The sequence below is a fragment of the Pyrus communis genome, chromosome 16 (genome assembly GCF_041283825.1).
Source record: "Pyrus communis isolate YQ-2024b chromosome 16, ASM4128382v1, whole genome shotgun sequence".
In the NCBI taxonomy this organism is placed as follows: domain Eukaryota; kingdom Viridiplantae; phylum Streptophyta; class Magnoliopsida; order Rosales; family Rosaceae; genus Pyrus; species Pyrus communis.
Window position 1 is genome coordinate 27,521,124 of NC_142580.1, and position 19,446 is coordinate 27,540,569.

The window sequence follows — 19,446 nt, forward strand, 5'->3', positions numbered from 1 at the left end:
CATATGCATTTTATCTGCTCATAAATATTGTATTGTTGTGAAATGATAAATAATCCCACGGATGCTCAGGTAAGTTCAAGTAAGTGTATTATGCTGATTAAAATCATTGAATCATTATGGCATGCATACATTCATACAGTTCGTTCATCATTGTTGCACCCCGGGCCAGGGCCAGTCTTTCATATGATGTTCACTAGGGGTGGGCACGGGTAGGGCGGGGCCCAAAATTGGAGGGACCGGACCTGCTTGAAAATACAACAGGACGGGGTTGGGCAGATTTTACTATTTTAAAACTGAGAATCGAACCTAACCCGACCCGTATAAAACGGGCTGGTTCCTACGGGTACCATGTCTTTTTTTTTTTTTTTTTCTTCTAATTTTCCCAATTGAATTTGCACTCGATCAAGTTCAAAATCGAATCAGGACAGGAAGAGGGTGCCGCCGAAGACAAATAAGAGAACTGGAGCGATGAAGTCAATCAATTTTTAGTATCCCACTCTCCTTTACAATTACCTAAGCACATCGACATCACCTCATCCAAGGCTCCAAGCTCTTTCCTTAGTCGCTGCGAGAAAATCCTACAAGCGTCCGTCATCCATGTAGTTCTCATGCTGCACGCTCACCTCCACTGTGGTTTGCAGTAGTGTGTTTAGGTTTGTTTGCAGCAGTGATGGTGATTGCTGCAGAGGAGAGGGGAAGGAGAATATGGGTGATTGCAACAGTAGGTAGTACTTGTGCAAAGAAAATGGTTGTTGAAACGAAGAAATCAAGATCGAGATCAAGATCGAGGTTGAGACTAGAGAAGTTGGGAGGATTTCGGAATTCGAGATCTAGATGTTAGAAATCAATGGTGAAAATTTAATCTCCCTATAATGAATGGTTGAAAAGGTTCAGGTCGGGGGCCCATTTTCTATCAAATTTGTACCCGCCCCGCCCCATTAATTAAATGGACCCGCCTCGACCCACGGGTCCAGGACCTGTTTGCCCAGCCCTAATGTTCACCTCCCTCACTGCATGCTCGCCTTGGATCCAAGTAGGTGCCAGTCCTGTCGTACAGGTCGCAGTAGGTGACTCTGACTCGTAGGTGATCGCGATTATCTCCAGTCTTCACGTGATCGTAGCACAAGAGCATATATATTACACCCAGTCCTCTCGTACATGTCGTATTAGGCAACTCTGACTCGTGTGATAGCATATATTGATAAGCAATAGGTGCAATCGTACAGGTCGCATTAGGCGACTTCGACTTGCGTGCTAGTATAGATTGTTGAGCACATGATTATATTTATATTGCTATTGACTTATAGTGTTGTGACATACTTTTAGATTTACTATTGGCATGCATTTGATTTCATACCTATACGTAGTATGATTTTCTGGAGACTACACATGTTTTACAGCGAGGGGTTAGTATGTTTAGAAAATAAACGTGTTTTATAAACCTTTATTTTTGTGCCTACTCACCCTTCTGTTTTTCACCCCTCCAAGTCCTAGATAACTGACCTACTCTGTGGCACTTGAGGATTACCCGGCGATTCTGACATATCTTCATCTTAACGTAGGAACTTATCCCAGTTGTATAATAAGTACTTCTCTAGTTCGACTGCTTTACCCTTATGTTATCTATGCTCGGAATATTTGTAGTTTATGGGTTCTACCCACTACTGTGCAATCACTTTATTAGTTTAAATAAGTTCTAGTTTCAGTTTTAATTTATTCACATTTTTTTTACATCACTCACACTTTTGGTTACGTCACCTTCGAGTGACGGCCAGCACGTCTCGACTCCGGTCGGGGTGTGTCATGTATAGTATATACAACTTATATTAGTTAACATAGTTAAGCTATGTGGAGGCAAACGAAAAAATTGAGATACAAGTTAGGAGCGGAAGAAGAATAAACAATATTTAATTCTTATATTAATCCTAAAATTGAGTAAAAGATAGACCTGTAAATAAGGGATGAGATTTACCACAGTTTAATAAAAAAAAGACAATTGAAAAACTAATGTGGATAATCTGTGAATAGTCCTAACCCAGCAAAGTGTACTAAACTCAATAATGACTCGTAAAATTGGACTTATATCAGGTTTATTTATAATTAAAAAAAAAATAAAAAATAAAGGTTAAAAGACTCTAGTCTATTTCTTATGAAAGCAGTTTTGAAAAGTAATCTAGAGAATGCTTTTAAAAGATAATGTGAAGAGGTCATTACTTTCAAAATAATTAGCATTTTTTTTAGGTAAACGATTTTTAGTGCTTAAATTAGAAGTGAAGTACTCTTTTTTTTGTTTAGCCTTGATAATTAGTTAACAAGTAACTGCAGCAACTTTCTGGATGCAAGAAAATCTCCAACTACAAAGTTGGTAAGAATATTTTATGCAATGAATACATTGAATAGAGATAATTATGGAAAAGATAATGAGAATAAAATTTGGAATGAAGACTTCAAAGAAAAAAAAAAAAGAAACGTTATTATTCTCTCTTGATTTTGTTTTATGAGCTTAAAATTATTAACCATTATTTACATGCCACATGGCAACTTCTATTCAAACAATTTTCTCTCGTGACGGCAATGCTGTAGCTCTCACTTCGGATAACGTTAGCAACGTTGAATGCAAGAACAAAAAATATGGGCGGCTGGCCCATAGAAGTTTCTCTTACTAATGTGTCATGGTATGTTTTTCTCAACCAGATGACACATGGTTGATGGAAGCCCATCCTCAAAATTCGAATGCAACCAAAATTACCCGAACTCATAAGAAGAACTTACATGACACGAGTATATTATTACGTGTGCTAATTATGTAAGGACGTTGCTATTTTTTTTCACATATTTTTAGTGTTATTAGCACGAGACAGTTACCATGGCAGTGTACAGGCGCTATGTAAAAATTGAATTCCGAACTCGGAGAGTCGAGTCACATGATACAGACATTTATGCACTCGTCTGTTGCCTATAAATATAAGCTCCCAACTCAAATGGAAAGCACAAGAGAGTGGGAGAGACGGAGACCGAGAGACGGAGAGTGGCAGTGATTGGCTTTTCCTACCTCAGTTTTGCCCAACCACTGCGTCCTCTCTCTCTCTCTCTCTCTCTCTCTTTCTCTCTCTCAATGTGATTCCTCTCTCTCTCTCTCTCTCTCTCTCGCTCAACCACACCTATAAACTCTCTCTCCCTCTTCCAGTTCACACTCCATCAGTAACGGAGCTGGTGGTTGGTGTGTGTAATCTCGTCCCACATAAGCAGTCTCATGTGGTTCTGATATCCCCCAAGATTCAACTCCTTCCCTTATTATTCACAGATTGTAGTCCTCTTACAATTTTAACATTCACCGAACTACTTTTTCTAAATCTCTGGTAATCTTTACCGCTTTGGTTTTTCTTGTTTTTGGTTTTTTGGTTTCACAGATTCTATTTAATGATCTAATGATTCTTGGGTCCTTGCAGATTGGACCATCTTGAACTCACGAGCTTTTCCTTTGGTTTTGGGTGCCACCATTTATTTGCCAAGTAAGATTCTTCGCCTTTTTTGTGCTTCAATTCTATCCAATGCGCATGTCTTTGATTGTTTATCATGTTTCTGATATTTAGATTCAATAAACTGCAAAATTGGAGCATTTCGATGATTTACATACAAGCTGATTTTCACACACTCTTTTTCGCCTCTTGCTCACCTGAAAAACCATAGATTCCATTTCAGCCATTATCTTAATCCTTGAGTTGTAAAATTTAAAAATTACAAAGCATGTTTGACATATGGGTAAAAGCATAACCCTTTCATCTTCTCCGTTTCAGCAATCACTTTCTTTAGTTACAATCTATTGCTAACTTTGTATTTAAATTTTGGGGTATTCAATTACAATGTACATTACTTTTCAATGAATAATATGAAATTAGTAAACTGAATCTTTGAAATAAAGCTATAGTGTGACATATGGTTAAGTGTTGAATATTTGTTTTCAGTACTGGCTGTGAATCCGCACTACATGAGCTTTTTACGGGAAAGTAGAAATGTAGGACGGAATGCAAAAGCTAGCTAAATGTTTTTGTGCTTTTTATTCTTAATCCGTTCACCAAATGTTTCTGTTCGAGATTTCAAGTAATAAAACCCAATTGTGTAGGTATTATCATAGCATAGGAAATTTGAATGGTGATATTTCTTTTTGGTGATTGCTGATTACTTGAGTCTTGCAGTTTTGCTGATTACTTGTATGGATTTCTATTTGTGATTTGTTTCCAATGAGTGAAAATCCATTGATTGTTATTAAAGACTCCGATGATAGAATCGTGTGTTGTTTCTTTACATAATCCATTTGCAGCTTTCCGGAAACATTTGAAAATTACTTTTAGGTGACTGGAATAGTACTAAGGCCGCTGATGGTGATTTCTAGAATCCTAGTGGTGTGATGTTTGTAGTCTCTTTTTGTTCCATAATTTCTCAATGAATAGGACCTACCAGAGTCTTACAACAATCAAAAGACCTAGTTGATACAAACAGAATACTTCCGACATAGTATTCGCTTTGTCATGCATCAAATTTGTATCTACAAATTGACATACCACATGGACAGAGATGTATAAGGTGATGTTTCAAAAAGTTCTCTGCATTGAAAAAAAATTTGGGTGTCTGGCTGTAGATTGTTAATTTTTAGGAGAACCATTATTCCATCAAACTTCTCGGGAAGGTCCTTGCGTATTATATTCATAATTCACTATTTTGGTTTTCTAATTCTGAATATGCAGATGGGGGAAGTAGTTAAGGACTTAGCTGCTGGGACTGTGGGAGGCGTAGCACAGTTAGTAGTTGGCCACCCATTTGATACCATAAAGGTTAAACTCCAAAGCCAGCCTACTCCACTTCCAGGACAACCTCCCAAGTTCTCAGGTGCTATTGATGCTGTCAAGCAGACGTTATCAGCTGAGGGAGCTGCGGGTCTCTACAAAGGAATGGGAGCTCCACTTGCCACTGTTGCAGCCTTCAATGCTGTCCTCTTCACCGTAAGAGGGCAAATGGAGACCTTGTTAAGGTCTCAACCTGGTGCCCCGCTTACAGTTAGTCAGCAGGTCATTTGTGGGGGAGGGGCTGGAGTAGCAGTGTCCTTTCTGGCATGCCCTACTGAGTTGATCAAGTGCAGGTCAGTTTAATGACTATTTTCTATTTGGGTCTTGCGTAATATGTCTGTAACCACTCTCAGCCGAGTGTCATGGAGAATTTAAAGTGATACTAGTTTTGTTCCTTGAAAGAAATGTAGTTAAACACCTTAATCTATTCCTTTCCTTTCACTTGCGTTTTCAATCATGGTGTAAGGTTTGTATTTACAGACTGATTTTTTCATTAAAATCAACTTTTTAGTGAAAAGGTTTAAATTCAAAGTTCATCACTTTGCCATTTCAATAAGGAATTAGGATACATTCTGTTTGGATTTCATGTTAGAACAGGTTGCAAGCCCAGAGTGCATTGGGGGATGCTGGCTCAGTGGGTGGTGCAGTGAAGTATGGAGGTCCGTTGGATGTGGCCAAGCGGGTACTTAGGTCGGAAGGTGGTGTGAGGGGTCTGTTCAAGGGGTTGGTTCCTACTATGGCACGCGAAATACCTGGAAATGCTGCAATGTTTGGTGTCTATGAAGCCCTCAAGCAGTTCTTTGCTGGAGGCCAGGACACTTCCGGCTTGGGAAGAGGATCTTTGATAGTGGCTGGAGGATTGGGGGGAGCCGCGTTCTGGGGCTTCGTCTACCCAACTGATGTTGTCAAGAGTGTAATCCAGGTAGATGATTTCAAAAATCCCAAGTATTCGGGGTCAGTTGATGCCTTTAAAAAGATTCTTGCCTCGGAGGGAGTCAAAGGCCTCTATAAGGGCTTTGGACCAGCTATGGGTAGAAGTATTCCGGCTAATGCAGCATGCTTCTTGGCCTATGAGGTCACAAGGTCAAGTTTGGGATGACAATTTATTTTCGGGCTAATTGGTCGCTGTCGATTTTTGTTTTTTGATTCGGAAGCAGTTTTTCTATACATGAACTTGTGGTTGGGTACTAGGATCCTCCATTCTTTGTAACAACACTTCTGTTGCTGGAGGAGACATTCTTTTACCAATCATATTACATGCACTGGTTTTCTCTTCTTTTCTTTCCCTAGAAAGTAGTAACTCTTGCAGATGTCTTGCATCCGACGTCGGATGTCGTAGGTAGAAGCCAAATTGATTATACCCAAATGCAGCCTCCTTTTAAATGTTACTTTGAGGGTACAAGTTTAGTTCAACACTGTTAACATCAAAGAAGCATGTGGGAAGCACCAGAATCCAGATTTCTCCTATACATTAAAACTATCAAAATCTGAATCTACCCAAATTTCAAAAGGTAAATTATGCATACAGGTTTAATATATATATATATATATATATATATATATATATAAAATAAAAAAATAAAAACTAATTTTAAGGAAAAGTACCAATTCCAACCCATTTTCTTTGAATTTAGCCATATTTTGTGGGCCAAGACAATTGCACAAGACCCAAGCCCACCTAGCTCATTTGCTGGAAACGGCCACCGAATATTGGATAATAGACATGAATAAACTATTTTTGAGGCCCAAAAAATGTCACATACAAGCCGAATCAAGCCTCAAAGCCTGATTGTCATACAAGCCTCAAGCTTAGCCTAAAAATACATGTCAAGGTGTGGAATCAAAAAAGGTTCATATGTCTAATGATGCCATGCTACGTTAATTAGGCCGTGCATTTGTGTAAATCACACCATGCTCGTGGAAATCCATATATATTTATCACGCCAAACCTTATCATGCTAATCACTATTCATCTAAGATAAGCCCAAGTCATATGCCTAGGGTTTGTCAAGTAAACTATGGTGTGGATGGTTACAGAAGAATATTGGGCTTTCATGGAACCAATATTATGGAAGACTTTGGGCTACTTAGGAGCCTAAAGATCCAAGTCCAAAACCCTTGTGATCCACATAGGCAGGTTTGAGAGAGAACCAAACTTAGTTTCCTCGTTTCCCTAGCAAGGTGACCAACTTAGTTAGGAAGAAACCAAACCACAAGCCTTAAGATCACGTGAACACCCAGCAGAACATGCATTTAATGAGGAGAGAAGTTGACTTTCCCTCACCAGCTCACGCAGAAGAACAATGTGTGAAAGCCATGTGACCTGTTACCATAAGTAACGACTGTAGAAGGATGGCCCTGGGAAAGTAGAGCCTCTGGAAGAAGGCCCAATGCAGGCATCACGAGGCTAACGGCGTCAGCTTGTCTTGCACCAAAACGGAAGTGGCAAGAGAACTAAGAGGAAAAAAGACAGAAGACCAAGCCACATTTGGAGATTACTTAGGAACCCTAGAAGGGAGTCATCCACCTACAAAAAGGAGATCATAAGCCATTAATAAGGGGGCAAGAACTTAGCCTAGAAGAAAAGATAGAACGTTAAAAGGAATATACTACACCAAGCTAAGGAAATCTCTCCCTTAGTGCAAACAACCTTAAACTCCAAAGAATCACATCAACAATCTTAGTGATTTTTCATAGCTTTTCCTTTGAGCATTCATGGCATTAGAAGCCTTGTTACCAACCTAGGAAACCCACATCATCCAACCTAGAACATCATGCAACTCTGCTAACTCTCACTCTCTCTCTTTCTCTCTCTTTCTCTCTCTCTCTCTCTCTCTCTCTCTCATGCTAAACTGATAATCTTCTAGTTTCCACACCATGCTTCTCTTGAGCAAGTCATTATTTACTTAATATGTCATCTTTAAGTCATTGATCCGATCGAGATATTTCCTAAGATGTGCTGATTCTTTCGAGATATTCCGGGACTTGGTACGAAACCAACCCAAAGGAGACAAGAGGACGTTCCCAAAACCCAAGTCCACCTTGACCTAAAAGTTCCCCCAAAATTATTAACTAAATAAAGTGATCAAGAGTATTGATAAAGAGAATGACCGTATTGCATTGTAATCCTAAACTGAATAGGTTCTCCACCTCTTCTACTTAGCTTAGGTAGCCATGACATGCTGCTAGGTGTCATTCATGGTTTTTGGAAGCCCTGAAGATGTATAATCACTAAAGTAAGTTTCAATTCTTTGTAAGAGTTTTAGTCACCCATTGCTTTGCTAAATATTGGATTGCACACTGTATAAGGTAATGATTGAAGAATATAATGGAGTGTAGTAAGGACAATTACATAATTTAATTGTTTATAGTTAGGATTAATTAATGTGACAACCCGTTCCAAATTTTACGTTTTTATTTTATTTTAAAAGCGTGAATTTACGAAATTGCCTTAGAGGTAAGGACTTTGACTTCCGTTGACCATCAACTTGAGAGATGTGGGACTTATTCTTTTAGCATATCCTCATAGTACTCGTTGGTACGAACGTATAGGCGAAAGCCGTTTGCGAGTCCGGATTATAACGGTATAGTTACGGACGTTCGAAATTGGTTATTCAAGGTTTAGTGTTAATTAAATTAAATCCCCACTTTGTGGGGTGAAGCCAAAAATCAGAAAGGAGAAAAAAAAAAGGAAAGAAAGAATAAAAAAAGGGGGGGGGTGGGTTCCGTCCGTACACCTCTCCGACTACCCATCTTTCAAGGCTGATTCTGGCCAACTCTGGTGGAGTTTTTCGATGCCACCACCACCATCTTGAAGCTCTCATTCCCCTCTACAAAACCCACCCAAGAACCACCTTTGTTAACCATGGGATGTGGCGGTTTGAGGCCACGGAAAATCAAGTGCTCCGGCCACCCTTTTTGATTTTCCAGCAAATCGGCAAAGCGATGGCCGATGCCACAACTTGGGCTTTGTAGCCCATCATCCCAGGAGCAAAACCCAACCAACCTTGACCCCGTTGGACCACCGTAGACGATGAATCGATGTCGGGAAGTTTTCGGCACCCGCCGGCTTTGTGGGCAAAATTGACCATCTTCCGTCCACTTTCTGACTTCGTGGCAGGTATGAAAGTTGCTCCACTCACTGAGATCTTCATTTTTGTTAAGTTTGAGAATTTTTGGAAATAGTTGGATTTTCCAGCGAGTCAGGGCGGCCGACCGCCACCCGCGGCGGCGCGTGGCCAGTGGGCCACCAATGCTATTTTTAGGCTATGTCGAATGTCTTGAATTCAGTTTTGTTATTTGAATGACATAGGTTGATCGTTGGAACCTAAATTCGTTACGATACGTTGCTTGATGAAAATGTGAATCAACGATCCGACCGTTGGATCGTCACCAAACTTGGATAGATTATAATACATAATATTTAAAGATCATAGGAATTTATGGATCAGGAATCCGATGTACGGATCTTCCCGAATTGAATTTGTAAGTTAGTAAAATAAATGTTCACGTCCACTTGGTTTTGGGCAATTGGCGGAGATCCAACCGTTGGATAGTAATGAAATTTTAATATGTTATTCTAGAAACATATTGTGGATCGTTGGGAGTTGTGGATTGGAAATCTGATATGCGGATCTTTCAAATCGAGCTATACAGGGTTGTAGACCCTACCGTCGATCTTTGATCGACGGTTAACTTTTGGTCAATGGGTCTCAAATTATTCTTGAAGGTCCTTGAGGATATGTTTTACGTAAATTATGTATTCTATCGGTAAAAACTTTGAGACGTGATTTGATAATTGGTCACAGACGACGATAGATCGTGATGTCTCGATGTGCGTGCAAGATAATCATAGTGTGGATTCCAGGTGAGTGGGCCTTTTTCTTTCATAGGCATATAATTGATAGTTCCACAAGCACTTCTATAGTGATCTATGCTTGTTACCTACAATTAATCATTTCGAACTACGAATGGCTTGATCCCTTTTTAGGGTACGTAGGCAGTCTAACAAGACGTTAGATGCAGCCATATAATAAATGAGATTAAATAATTGAGACAATAGCCTTGTTTAGTGAATTGAGCAATGTAAGGGACATTGGTGGGAATTGTGAGATTTAGCTTTATGATTTGGTGATTAAATGTTGATCATAAATCAATGCGTGAAGAATCAAGAAATTGAAGTAAGGAAAGGTAAGTATGATAGTTAATGTAACTAGGGTCTAATTGGGCTTATCACTAATGATTACTCTCAAAAGTAAATAGTTTGGGAGTAGGGTGTTATTGATTGTACATGTTACGCCGTATTATATATATTTTGGGAATATCATGAAATGTTTGGGTTTAGATTGCATCATGGCATATTCATATGGATATTACCTGGACCTGATTATGGTGAATGCTTTGAAGTGCTATATGACGCCGCGGACGCCCAGGTAAGCCTCAGGTGAGTACATGTTGATGTTAGTGATGCTAGTGAGTATGATTATGTTGAGATATAATATAGCTCATAAACCTGCACCTCGGTGTTAGTGCTCCCGCCCATGGCTAGGGCACAGTCCTTCACGTGATGTTCACCTCCTGCACCTTACGCTCACCTTGGATCCAAGGTAGGTGCACAGTCCTGTTGTATAGACCACTTTAGGTGGTTCCGACTCATAGGTGACCCGCGATTATTTGCACAGTCTTCACGTGATCGTAGCACTTGAGCGTATTTATTTACACCCAATCTTGTCGTACAGACCACTTTAGGTGGTTCTAACTCGTGTGCATGTATACTTATTGAGCTATTGGCTAGCCATGATTGATGAGATATGAATAAGTCGTACAGGTCACTATAGGTGACTCCGACTTATATGCTAGCCATGATTGATGAGATATGGATAAGTCGTACAGGTCACTATAGGTGACTCCGACTTATATGCTAGCCATGATTGATGAGATATGGATAAGTTGTACATGTCATATTAGATGACTCCGACTGATATATCATTTTGTATTGATTAAGTTCATTTGGCCTACTTATTATTGCATGGTGGAGTTGATGGCAAACCGTGGTTCTGGCCATTTCTGAGTATGGTTTGGATATATGTATATATGTTGTATTGTCTTATGGAAAATGATACAGGTTTTACATTTAGGGGCATTACTTTTAGAGAGGTAATAACTTTGGGAAGCTTGGTTTTATTGCTTACTCACACTCTCTGTTTGGTGCCCTCTAGATTTTAGCTGCTGAGTTTGTATCGACAAGAATCTATGGCGAATCTTAGTATTGATGGATATTTCTAAGGGTATGATTCTTACCCACACTCCTGTACCTTACTTATGCTCTGACATCGTGCGTGAAATGGGTTCGCTCCCGCTCGCAACGCACTCTGGTATTAATAATTTTTAGGTTCAAATTATTCAAATTTTTCTACACTCTATCACATTTTATGGCTTCGTCACCTTCTAGGTGTCGGCCAGCACAGCTCGATTCAGGGTCCAAGTGGACTTTCTGGGTCGGGGTGTGTCAATTAATATGTTATTAATCAAATGAATAAGTATGTTTAAGACCTTGGATTAGTTTTGGGCCTCAAGGCCCAATGAACTTCGGATCGTCAAGCCCATTATTTTAAGTTGTATGACGACGAAAATACAAAAGGGCACAAGGACCCTCTAACTAGAGAAAGCCGCCTATAGAGAGGAGGGAGAGTTGGTTTTAATTTCAATTGTGTCATTCAATGTTAGTGGCTATATAATGATAACTATAACCCTTTTCCTAATAGGGATTTTCTTTGAAGAAATGAGAGAGCACATCTCTCTCTTTCCTTCAAGGAGGCTGGCCCTAGGGGAGAAAGAAGACTAGCATGTTCTTCTCCCTTGGTCATTCATCTTGGTTCTCATTCATCCTTTACAAACACCAAAAGAAAATTAAATTCATTAAACTACAAAGAGAAACATTCAAACTTAAATGGAGAAAAGGCGCTATACATTTTTTATATGTTAAACTTATTATATAAAATATAAAAAAAGGACCACTTATACTTGAAAAAAATACATATTGTATTGGAATATATAAATTGCAGAAGAACGAAATATAAATTATAAAGTATTAGTACATATTGAAACACGACGAACAAACATATAGTAAGTGTTCATCCAATTGCGACCTAGGCGGTGGGCTCCTACGCACGTCTATGCGTCATTTTTTGATTTTCAAACGCTTATCGATTAATCTGAACGGTAACAAAGCGCCTAGCTGGGTCTAAACAACATTAAATGAAAACTTTTAGAACAGTAAATGAAATTATGAAACACAAAATATAACTATTTTTTTTAACATCGTGGGCTAGCTCGGCCCAGAGTTATTTCATTTGTAATTTCGATTGTTCGTGTGGCATCTGTCACCCACCCATAAAAAAAAAAAAAAAAAAGTAAAAAAAAGAGGACGAAAGAGTTTTATTAGTAGTCTGATTCCCTGCCACGTACGAAAGAAAAAGAGATCCGCAGCAGCGGGCATTGGCCAAAAAATTAGACAAACTCGTTTTATTATAAAAAGGGGGAAAGCCGCAATAATCACTAAAACCCTAAAAACAAAATCTAAACCCTAGTTTTTAATCAAACGCTTTTTCTCTGCTAGATTTTCAATTTCACCACCATCGCTACTCTCTCTCCTCTCTCTCCTCTCTCTCTCTCTAAGTAGTCCATTTTCCCGGAATCCAAACAACCCCATTGCGAAATCAGTTCGCCCCCTTCTTGATCCCCCCACAAATGGATTCGCGGGAAGTTCCGCAGCAACAGCCGCCTCAGCAGCCGAACATGATGGTGGGGCCATCTTCATATCCCTCCTCTATGCCCACCGCCAACATAAACCCTAATTCGGGCTCCATGATGGGCGCCCCCAACCCGGGACGCTTCCCTTTCAACGCGGTGGCCCAGCAGCAGCAGCAGCAGCAGCAGCAGCAACAACAGCCCACTTCGAAACCGCAGATGGATTCTCTGAGCCCGAGCCCCTACGACGGGTCGTTGAGGCCGTGCGGCAGTGGCGGACCGTTCAACATCGACTCTTCTTCGGCTTCGGCTGCCAAGAAGAAGAGAGGGCGGCCCAGGAAGTACTCGCCTGACGGCAACATTGCCTTGGGATTGACGCCCACGCAGATTCCTTCTTCGGCTTCGGCCGCACCTGGGACCCATGGAGAGTCTAGTGGCACGATGTCTTCGGAGCCCCCAGCCAAGAAAAACCGGGGGAGGCCCCCAGGTTCGGGCAAGAAGCAGTTGGACGCATTGGGTAATTGAGATTCTGATTTGAAATTGTTGTAAAGAACGAAAATTGGGTGTGGATTTGTAGTTTACTGATGTACATTGTGCTTATTGGTGTTTGGTTTTGCTGTGTGCAGGAGCTGGCGGAGTTGGATTCACACCTCATGTTATTATGGTGCAAGCCGGTGAGGTATGTGACTTTGTTGATGTGAAGAGCAAATTGTAGTCAGTGAAGAGTGAGTTATATTAGTTCCTTTGGAGAAATTTGTTATTTTTGGGTTGTTTATATCTCTATATATATCGGGGAGATGCATCATTCAAATATATGTTTACTTATAAATCTAATGTTACTTTAGTGCAATAAAGGATGACCTTCAATCTCATTTATAGTTGTGCCTTACTGACAAAAAATCATTAATGGTTGTGTGAAAGGGAAGTGAAGTTCTAGTTCATATAAATGGGGGAAATATTGACTTTGAGTAGTATAATGAAATAGCTGTGTAAATTATATTGACTGTGTTGTTTGATACTAAAGCTGAAGAGAATATATAATGTAGTTTCTAGATTGTGTAAATGCTTGTGTTATTCAGTGCTGTTTCTTTTAATAATTTGGTTTCTGTCTGCGTTTCTTTTGTTTTTGTTGTTTGGAAAATCATGTCATTTCTTCAATTTATGTGGTCGTGATCATGAAAAAATAATTAATTCATAAAAGATTATAGAAGACAGGAATCTATATGTAGCACCAAATGTCATTGTGCTTACATGGTAGTATTAGGAAATTAGGCTATAAAGTGAGAAAATCTTTCATCTTTTCTTAATAAGGAATGAAAAATATTTAAGTAGATTGTTGTTAATGGATGTGCCACGTATATCCTGCTTTTTGTTTTAACCAATGAAGATACCACTTAATAGGTTTTTCAGTATGGTTGTTTATGTATGGAATACTTTTATCTTTTGTGAATTTCTTTTGCATGTTGTCATTGGAAATGTCTTAAATATTGACATTTTTGGTACAGTGCTGAAAATACATTTTGTATTGCTGTCATTGGAAAACAATTAAGAAACAATATTCAAATGTTTTGAAGAACAAATTAGAAAAAACAGATTAAAAATAAGTGTTCCAAATTTCTGTTATAAGAACCATCAACCAATATAAGAATTAATTAATCACTTTAGGAAGGAGAACAGTGCAAGGGAAGCAGTGCAACAATATGGTGCGGACAAAGGAAGTAATGAGAGGGTGGGATGTGTAGAGAGATGAGGAGAGAAATCACGATAAGGAGGGATGAGCACTGAAGCAGTTGAGAGGAGACTGATATAGGTAGAGATGTGGTGGAACAACTGGTTCTGTGGTGCTGTAATGGTGGCAGGAAGGAAAGCTAGAGCGTGAGTAAAGGCTGGAAAATTAGCAGGGATATATAATTTGATGAAAATCTGAGGGATTAAGGCTAATTGGGTGGATTAGTGTGGGAGTAGCCCCATTAGTATTAAGTAATTGACATGAGTATGTGACACCGGGCATTTTCAATATTTTGATAAAGCACATATCAGTTCTTGTGGTTTTATGGGTTTACAGATAATTACTTCAATTATTTTAAACTTGGTTCACCCTGCTCGACTGGGCTGGGTTGATTGGATGCCACCATGATTTGCAGATCCCTACAAGTGATGGCTCACTAAAAGTGATATATGTATGCAAAGTGCAATATCTGTTGTGATTGAGGCTGGAGATATTTTGCATGAGTGATATAACATAAGAAGCATAAGCTATGCCACATTTTGTGCATAGAGCCTTCAAACCTTGGTTTCAAGGAATGAATACGTTTTTCCTTTTGTTTCTGTTGTGCCTCCAATGATGTAAATCAGACATAATTGTACCTGAGTTTAACAATGGTTTACTGCATGCATTATATTATAATTCAATCTGTAAGTTAATTATCTTAAGACATATGGCTGTCTCTGCATACAAACAGAATCATTATTCTCACCCAATGGTCATGGTTTTTATGTAAATTTTTAAATTTGTTGCTGTTGGATTTTATAATTACTCGAATCAAACATTTGGGATAACCTGGATTGTTTGGGTTATTTTTGTTTTGATCTGCATCATTGGACCATATAAAGGATTATTCTTTTATTTATGTAATTATATTTGCATCCTTTTTATGCTGATAATTTTTTTTTTTTTTTTTTTTTTAATACTGCAATGCTTTAATCGGCCACAATGGTCACATACTTCACTTGGCATTTCTTTGTATGCACTGATTTATGGCATTTACGTCTTCAGGACTATGTTATCATTTTCCATATTTTAATTCCGATTCGAGTTTTCAGCATAATACAATAAAGATAATTAATAAATTTGCCCAGTCATGGTATGCATTCTCATTTGTGTGGCCTTATGGTTTTCAGGATATAGCAGCAAAGGTTATGGCCTTTTCACAGCAGGGTCCGCGCACAGTTTGCATTCTCTCTGCAAATGGTGCCATCTGCAATGTTACCCTTCGCCAGCCAGCAATGTCTGGTGGTACTGTCACATATGAGGTAACTTTTGATGTTTTTAAAACAGTTATGTTTGAATGGACAATGGAGTTATATATTTTGTTTTATATGTGCTTACTGTGATATTGCAGTATCTAGAGAATAAGAAATGAGTTTGAGAGGACTTGAGATAAATACATTTCTTGTAGAATTATGTTGTTATCTTCCTCTTCTTGATTTTGCAGATACTTTTCTTGTATCCTATAGAAAAGATGTTATCTGTTTAAAGTATATGTCATCATCTAAGAAAAAAAAAGGAGTCATTTTGTAGCGTGGACTTGTGGCATCTCAAGCTGATCATCTTCTTTTGTGAGAGTTCATTTTCTACTATTTTCAGTCTGGAATGCTGTTGCCTTGAAAATGCATCATATTTTTTTTTCTTGTTTACTCCAAGAATGCTATGTTTTTATTGTTTGGAGGCTATAGGTTATATCCCCTGTAAGCTTGCACCGTATATCCTCGTTATACAAAAATTGAGGCCAACAGATATAACATTATCAATTTCTGTTACATCAGTACAATTTGATATTGGTTTTGTTTTTGGATGAAAATGGTTTTCATGGAGGACCTTAGTAGGTCCTGTGGTTTTTTAATACTATGATTATGTTAGTCCTTGATGGAATATCCATGTCATTTAGTATCCATCATAAATAAGTTTCCATTTTTGCTTCCTGTCAGAAGTAATTAACATAAGAGTTCTGTTCTCTTGGTCACCCGCCTTTGGATTTGATATCAGGGGTGCATAATAAATGGATGTGCTTTTAAAATTATAATTTCAACCCTATCAAATCCAAGGGTGGGTGACCATGCATTGTGATGAAGAGAAGGTTTCCATTTAACATAAACTTAATTGAGTTAGCAAACTCGTGCCATGAGACGTGAGCTCTTACAAGTTGTTAAGAAAAAATAGTAGAGTTACCTCTTTATCTGTAACTAGGCAGATCAAACCAATGCCTTTTAGACTAGTTATCCAAAGAATGGAGAAAAGTTGAAACAGATTAATGAAATGCAGTACTAACACTTGAACATAAAGTATTCTAACGATTTGAAGATTTAGCATATGCTGCTGAAGCTCAGCACCTTCAAACCTTCTACAATACTCTTCCAAAATATGAATATAATTGGAGCAGTTTCTCCCATATATGATTTTCCACAAGCACAATAACTCACTTTCACGCCCACTGCACATACACACAAACCGATACACTGGTAAATGTATACCCTTTCCATTGGATTCACAAATTTGTTTGAGCACTCAATGTTACAATGTCATGCTATCCATTTCTGGTCTTATTTGTTCGACAATCTCATTAAAGCCAGCTGATTTTTGTTTTTAATAATTGGTTGTTTAATAGTTTATTTATTCTTTCTGCCAAATTTTTATTAGCTCTGTATTTTCTTTGCAGGGTCGATATGAGATTATTTCCCTGTCAGGTTCCTACTTGTTTTCTGAAAATAATGGGAATCGCAGCAGAAGTGGTGGTTTGAGTGTATCCTTAGCAGGGTCTGATGGTCAAGTTTTGGGAGGTGGAGTTGCTGGCATGCTTGTGGCAGCATCACCAGTACAGGTACCATTCTGCTATTATTTGCTCAGCGTATCTGTTATATGAAATTATGACTGTTCACCTTCTGTAGTTGTAAAGGACATTCAGGGCGAGAACCTTTTCAAGTTAAAAAATATAACCCTGTTATTCTAGCTCAATTTGAATTTTAACTGCAGGTGATTGTGGGTAGTTTCATTGCCGACGGGAAAAAATCCAACCCCAACTTGGTAAAGTCGGGAACTTCCTCTCCCCCAGCATCACAAATGTTGAACTTTGGTGCGCCAATGACAGCAGCCAGCCCGTCCTCTCAAGGAGGAGGGTCAAGCGAGTCGTCAGACGAGAATGGCAGCAGTCCTCTCAACAACAGCAACAGGGGACCTGTGCTCTACAGTAATGCAAATCAACCGATTCATAATATGCAGATGTATCAATTATGGGGTCAAGCTCAACAATGAAGAAGACGATGATACTTCCTAGCCGGTTACAAGTAGAGCAACCGCATTTGACTGATTGCGTTCTTATTTCAAATGCCGATTGATATCCTCCATTGTCCGAAGCAACTCCGAGTCTGAGGGGCTTATTTAGTTCTAGATTATTGAGTTTTTCGTGTTATGGTAGTTAACATTTTTTTCTTCGTCTCTCTCCCTCTCTACATATGATTGAAACATGGCTATTGCTGATGGCTGAGAATACGCCGCCTGTTCTTTACCTTCTCATGAGTTGAAATTTGCATTTTAAATATTTTTTTTTCCTTGTATTTATTGGTGTTACGAGTATCAAATTTCATTGGCTCTAAACTTGCGTGAATTCTTATTACAGCTTTTCCGGTCGTCTCGTGTCATGGAATCTGCCCTGCTCCCTATTGTATTTTCTTCTGCTTACAGGAAGTCGGGCCTGTTTTTGACTCTCAAAATCACCTGGGCTATGTTTGGGGGAGGAAACTGTTTGCTATCTGTTTAGAAATTTTTATCATTTCTCAAAACATTTTTTCAACGTCACCGTCAAACAAAACATATCAAAATCGACGATAGCAGGAGGTGTCGTGTTTAGAGTGCGGGGAGTCGAAGGGGAGAGGAGGGTTGGGTGGGTGGAGTCGAAGAGGGAGGGGTGGATGTGCGGGAAGTCGAAGAGGAGAGAAGGGTTGGGTGGGTGCAGAGGAGAGAAGGGAGGGAAAAGGGAGGGAGGGTCGGGGGTGAGGTAGGAGACGGCCCAATATTTTTATTTTTATTTTTATTAATTTTAAATTTTAAATTTTAAATTTTTTACTATCCACGTGGACTTATATTGACACGTGGCATTCAGTCATTGTTCATGTGGGCGTCAAGTTACCATTTAACGATTGATTTAATAGTAATCTTAACAGATGTACAAGTGTCCCAAAATTATGACTTCGGGTACCACTCTGGGATGAAAAAAACTTGATGTATCAAATGTTAAAAACCAAGATACTTCAAGGTAGTAATATCCACGGAGGTGCATGGGTCTAATCCAATGACTTATGTTAATCCATACTTCTAGTTTATACATCACACTTAAATTCTAATAATGCTCACGAACATATGATTAATTTGATATAAAAACAAATAACCAAAAATAGCGACGTTAATGTTGAGAATAAAATCTCATAATGAAGAAAGTTGAGATTTTATCATAAAATCAATTAATAATATGAGAAGTATGCTCAACTCCTTATAAAACCATACAAAAATCTTTTTCCCATTAATGTATTTTATTCTCATCACGCTCCCTCACGTGTAGCCATTTTTCAAGTCAAAAACGTGGTCAACACAAACAAGGTGACTTGGATCATAACTTTATATGTGGGACAACCTGTTCTGATACTATGAAGAAAGTTAGGGTTTCACTATTAAATCAATTGGCAATATAAAGAGTAGTCCAACTTACTTAGAAGTCCATACAAGATTTATTTTCTCGTCAATGTGATATTCATTTTCAACATTGAATAAGTGTGGCCTTATAACATGGTTCCTAATTTGAAAAATTATTAACACTGCTTACACGCGCAATGTGGAAACCAAATGTACACATTATTGTTAGCGACAAGGCATTTATCGGCCAAACCTTCTAAAACCACGTCATAAAGTCATTAGGTTCGCTAAAGTTTACCTAACAAGACAACTAAGGCAACACGCGGGCGAAAAAAGTCTCAAGAAGGAAGGCAATTGGAAAGCATAATATGCCTCATAAGTCCAATGTTAGTTTATATATTAGACTTGTATGCTACTTAAATACCTCATGATCCAAGCATGACTCAAAAT

General features: G+C 38.7%; 2 protein-coding genes across 2 annotated transcripts; both read left to right on the forward strand.

Annotated features, from left to right (window-relative positions):
- The first annotated feature begins 2,988 nt into the window (after positions 1–2,988).
- On the forward strand, positions 2,989–6,120 carry LOC137730439 (mitochondrial carnitine/acylcarnitine carrier-like protein). The gene is made up of 4 exons (XM_088687289.1): positions 2,989–3,359; positions 3,450–3,512; positions 4,746–5,137; positions 5,442–6,120. Exons 3-4 carry the CDS (start codon positions 4,746–4,748, stop codon positions 5,941–5,943), a joined length of 894 nt encoding a protein of 297 aa, XP_088543415.1. The 5' UTR covers positions 2,989–3,359; positions 3,450–3,512; the 3' UTR covers positions 5,944–6,120.
- Positions 6,121–12,311: 6,191 nt separating this feature from the next.
- LOC137731100 (AT-hook motif nuclear-localized protein 10) lies at positions 12,312–17,948 on the forward strand. Its single transcript, XM_068470179.2, has 5 exons — positions 12,312–13,110; positions 13,220–13,272; positions 15,495–15,626; positions 17,030–17,191; positions 17,344–17,948. The coding sequence occupies exons 1-5, from the start codon at positions 12,594–12,596 to the stop codon at positions 17,620–17,622; spliced, it is 1,143 nt and encodes a 380-aa protein (XP_068326280.2). The 5' UTR covers positions 12,312–12,593; the 3' UTR covers positions 17,623–17,948.
- The last annotated feature ends 1,498 nt before the right edge of the window (positions 17,949–19,446 follow it).

Excerpts from the sequence above, each read along its gene's own strand:
- LOC137731100 (XM_068470179.2), top strand. The coding sequence starts at position 12,594 with ATGGATTCGCGGGAAGTTCCGCAGCAACAGCCGCCTCAGCAGCCGAAC. Across the intron at positions 13,273-15,494 it reads TTATGGTGCAAGCCGGTGAG|GATATAGCAGCAAAGGTTAT; the intron begins GTATGTGACTTT and ends TATGGTTTTCAG. Across the intron at positions 17,192-17,343 it reads TGGCAGCATCACCAGTACAG|GTGATTGTGGGTAGTTTCAT; the intron begins GTACCATTCTGC and ends TTTTAACTGCAG.
- LOC137730439 (XM_088687289.1), top strand. The coding sequence starts at position 4,746 with ATGGGGGAAGTAGTTAAGGACTTAGCTGCTGGGACTGTGGGAGGCGTA. Across the intron at positions 5,138-5,441 it reads ACTGAGTTGATCAAGTGCAG|GTTGCAAGCCCAGAGTGCAT; the intron begins GTCAGTTTAATG and ends ATGTTAGAACAG.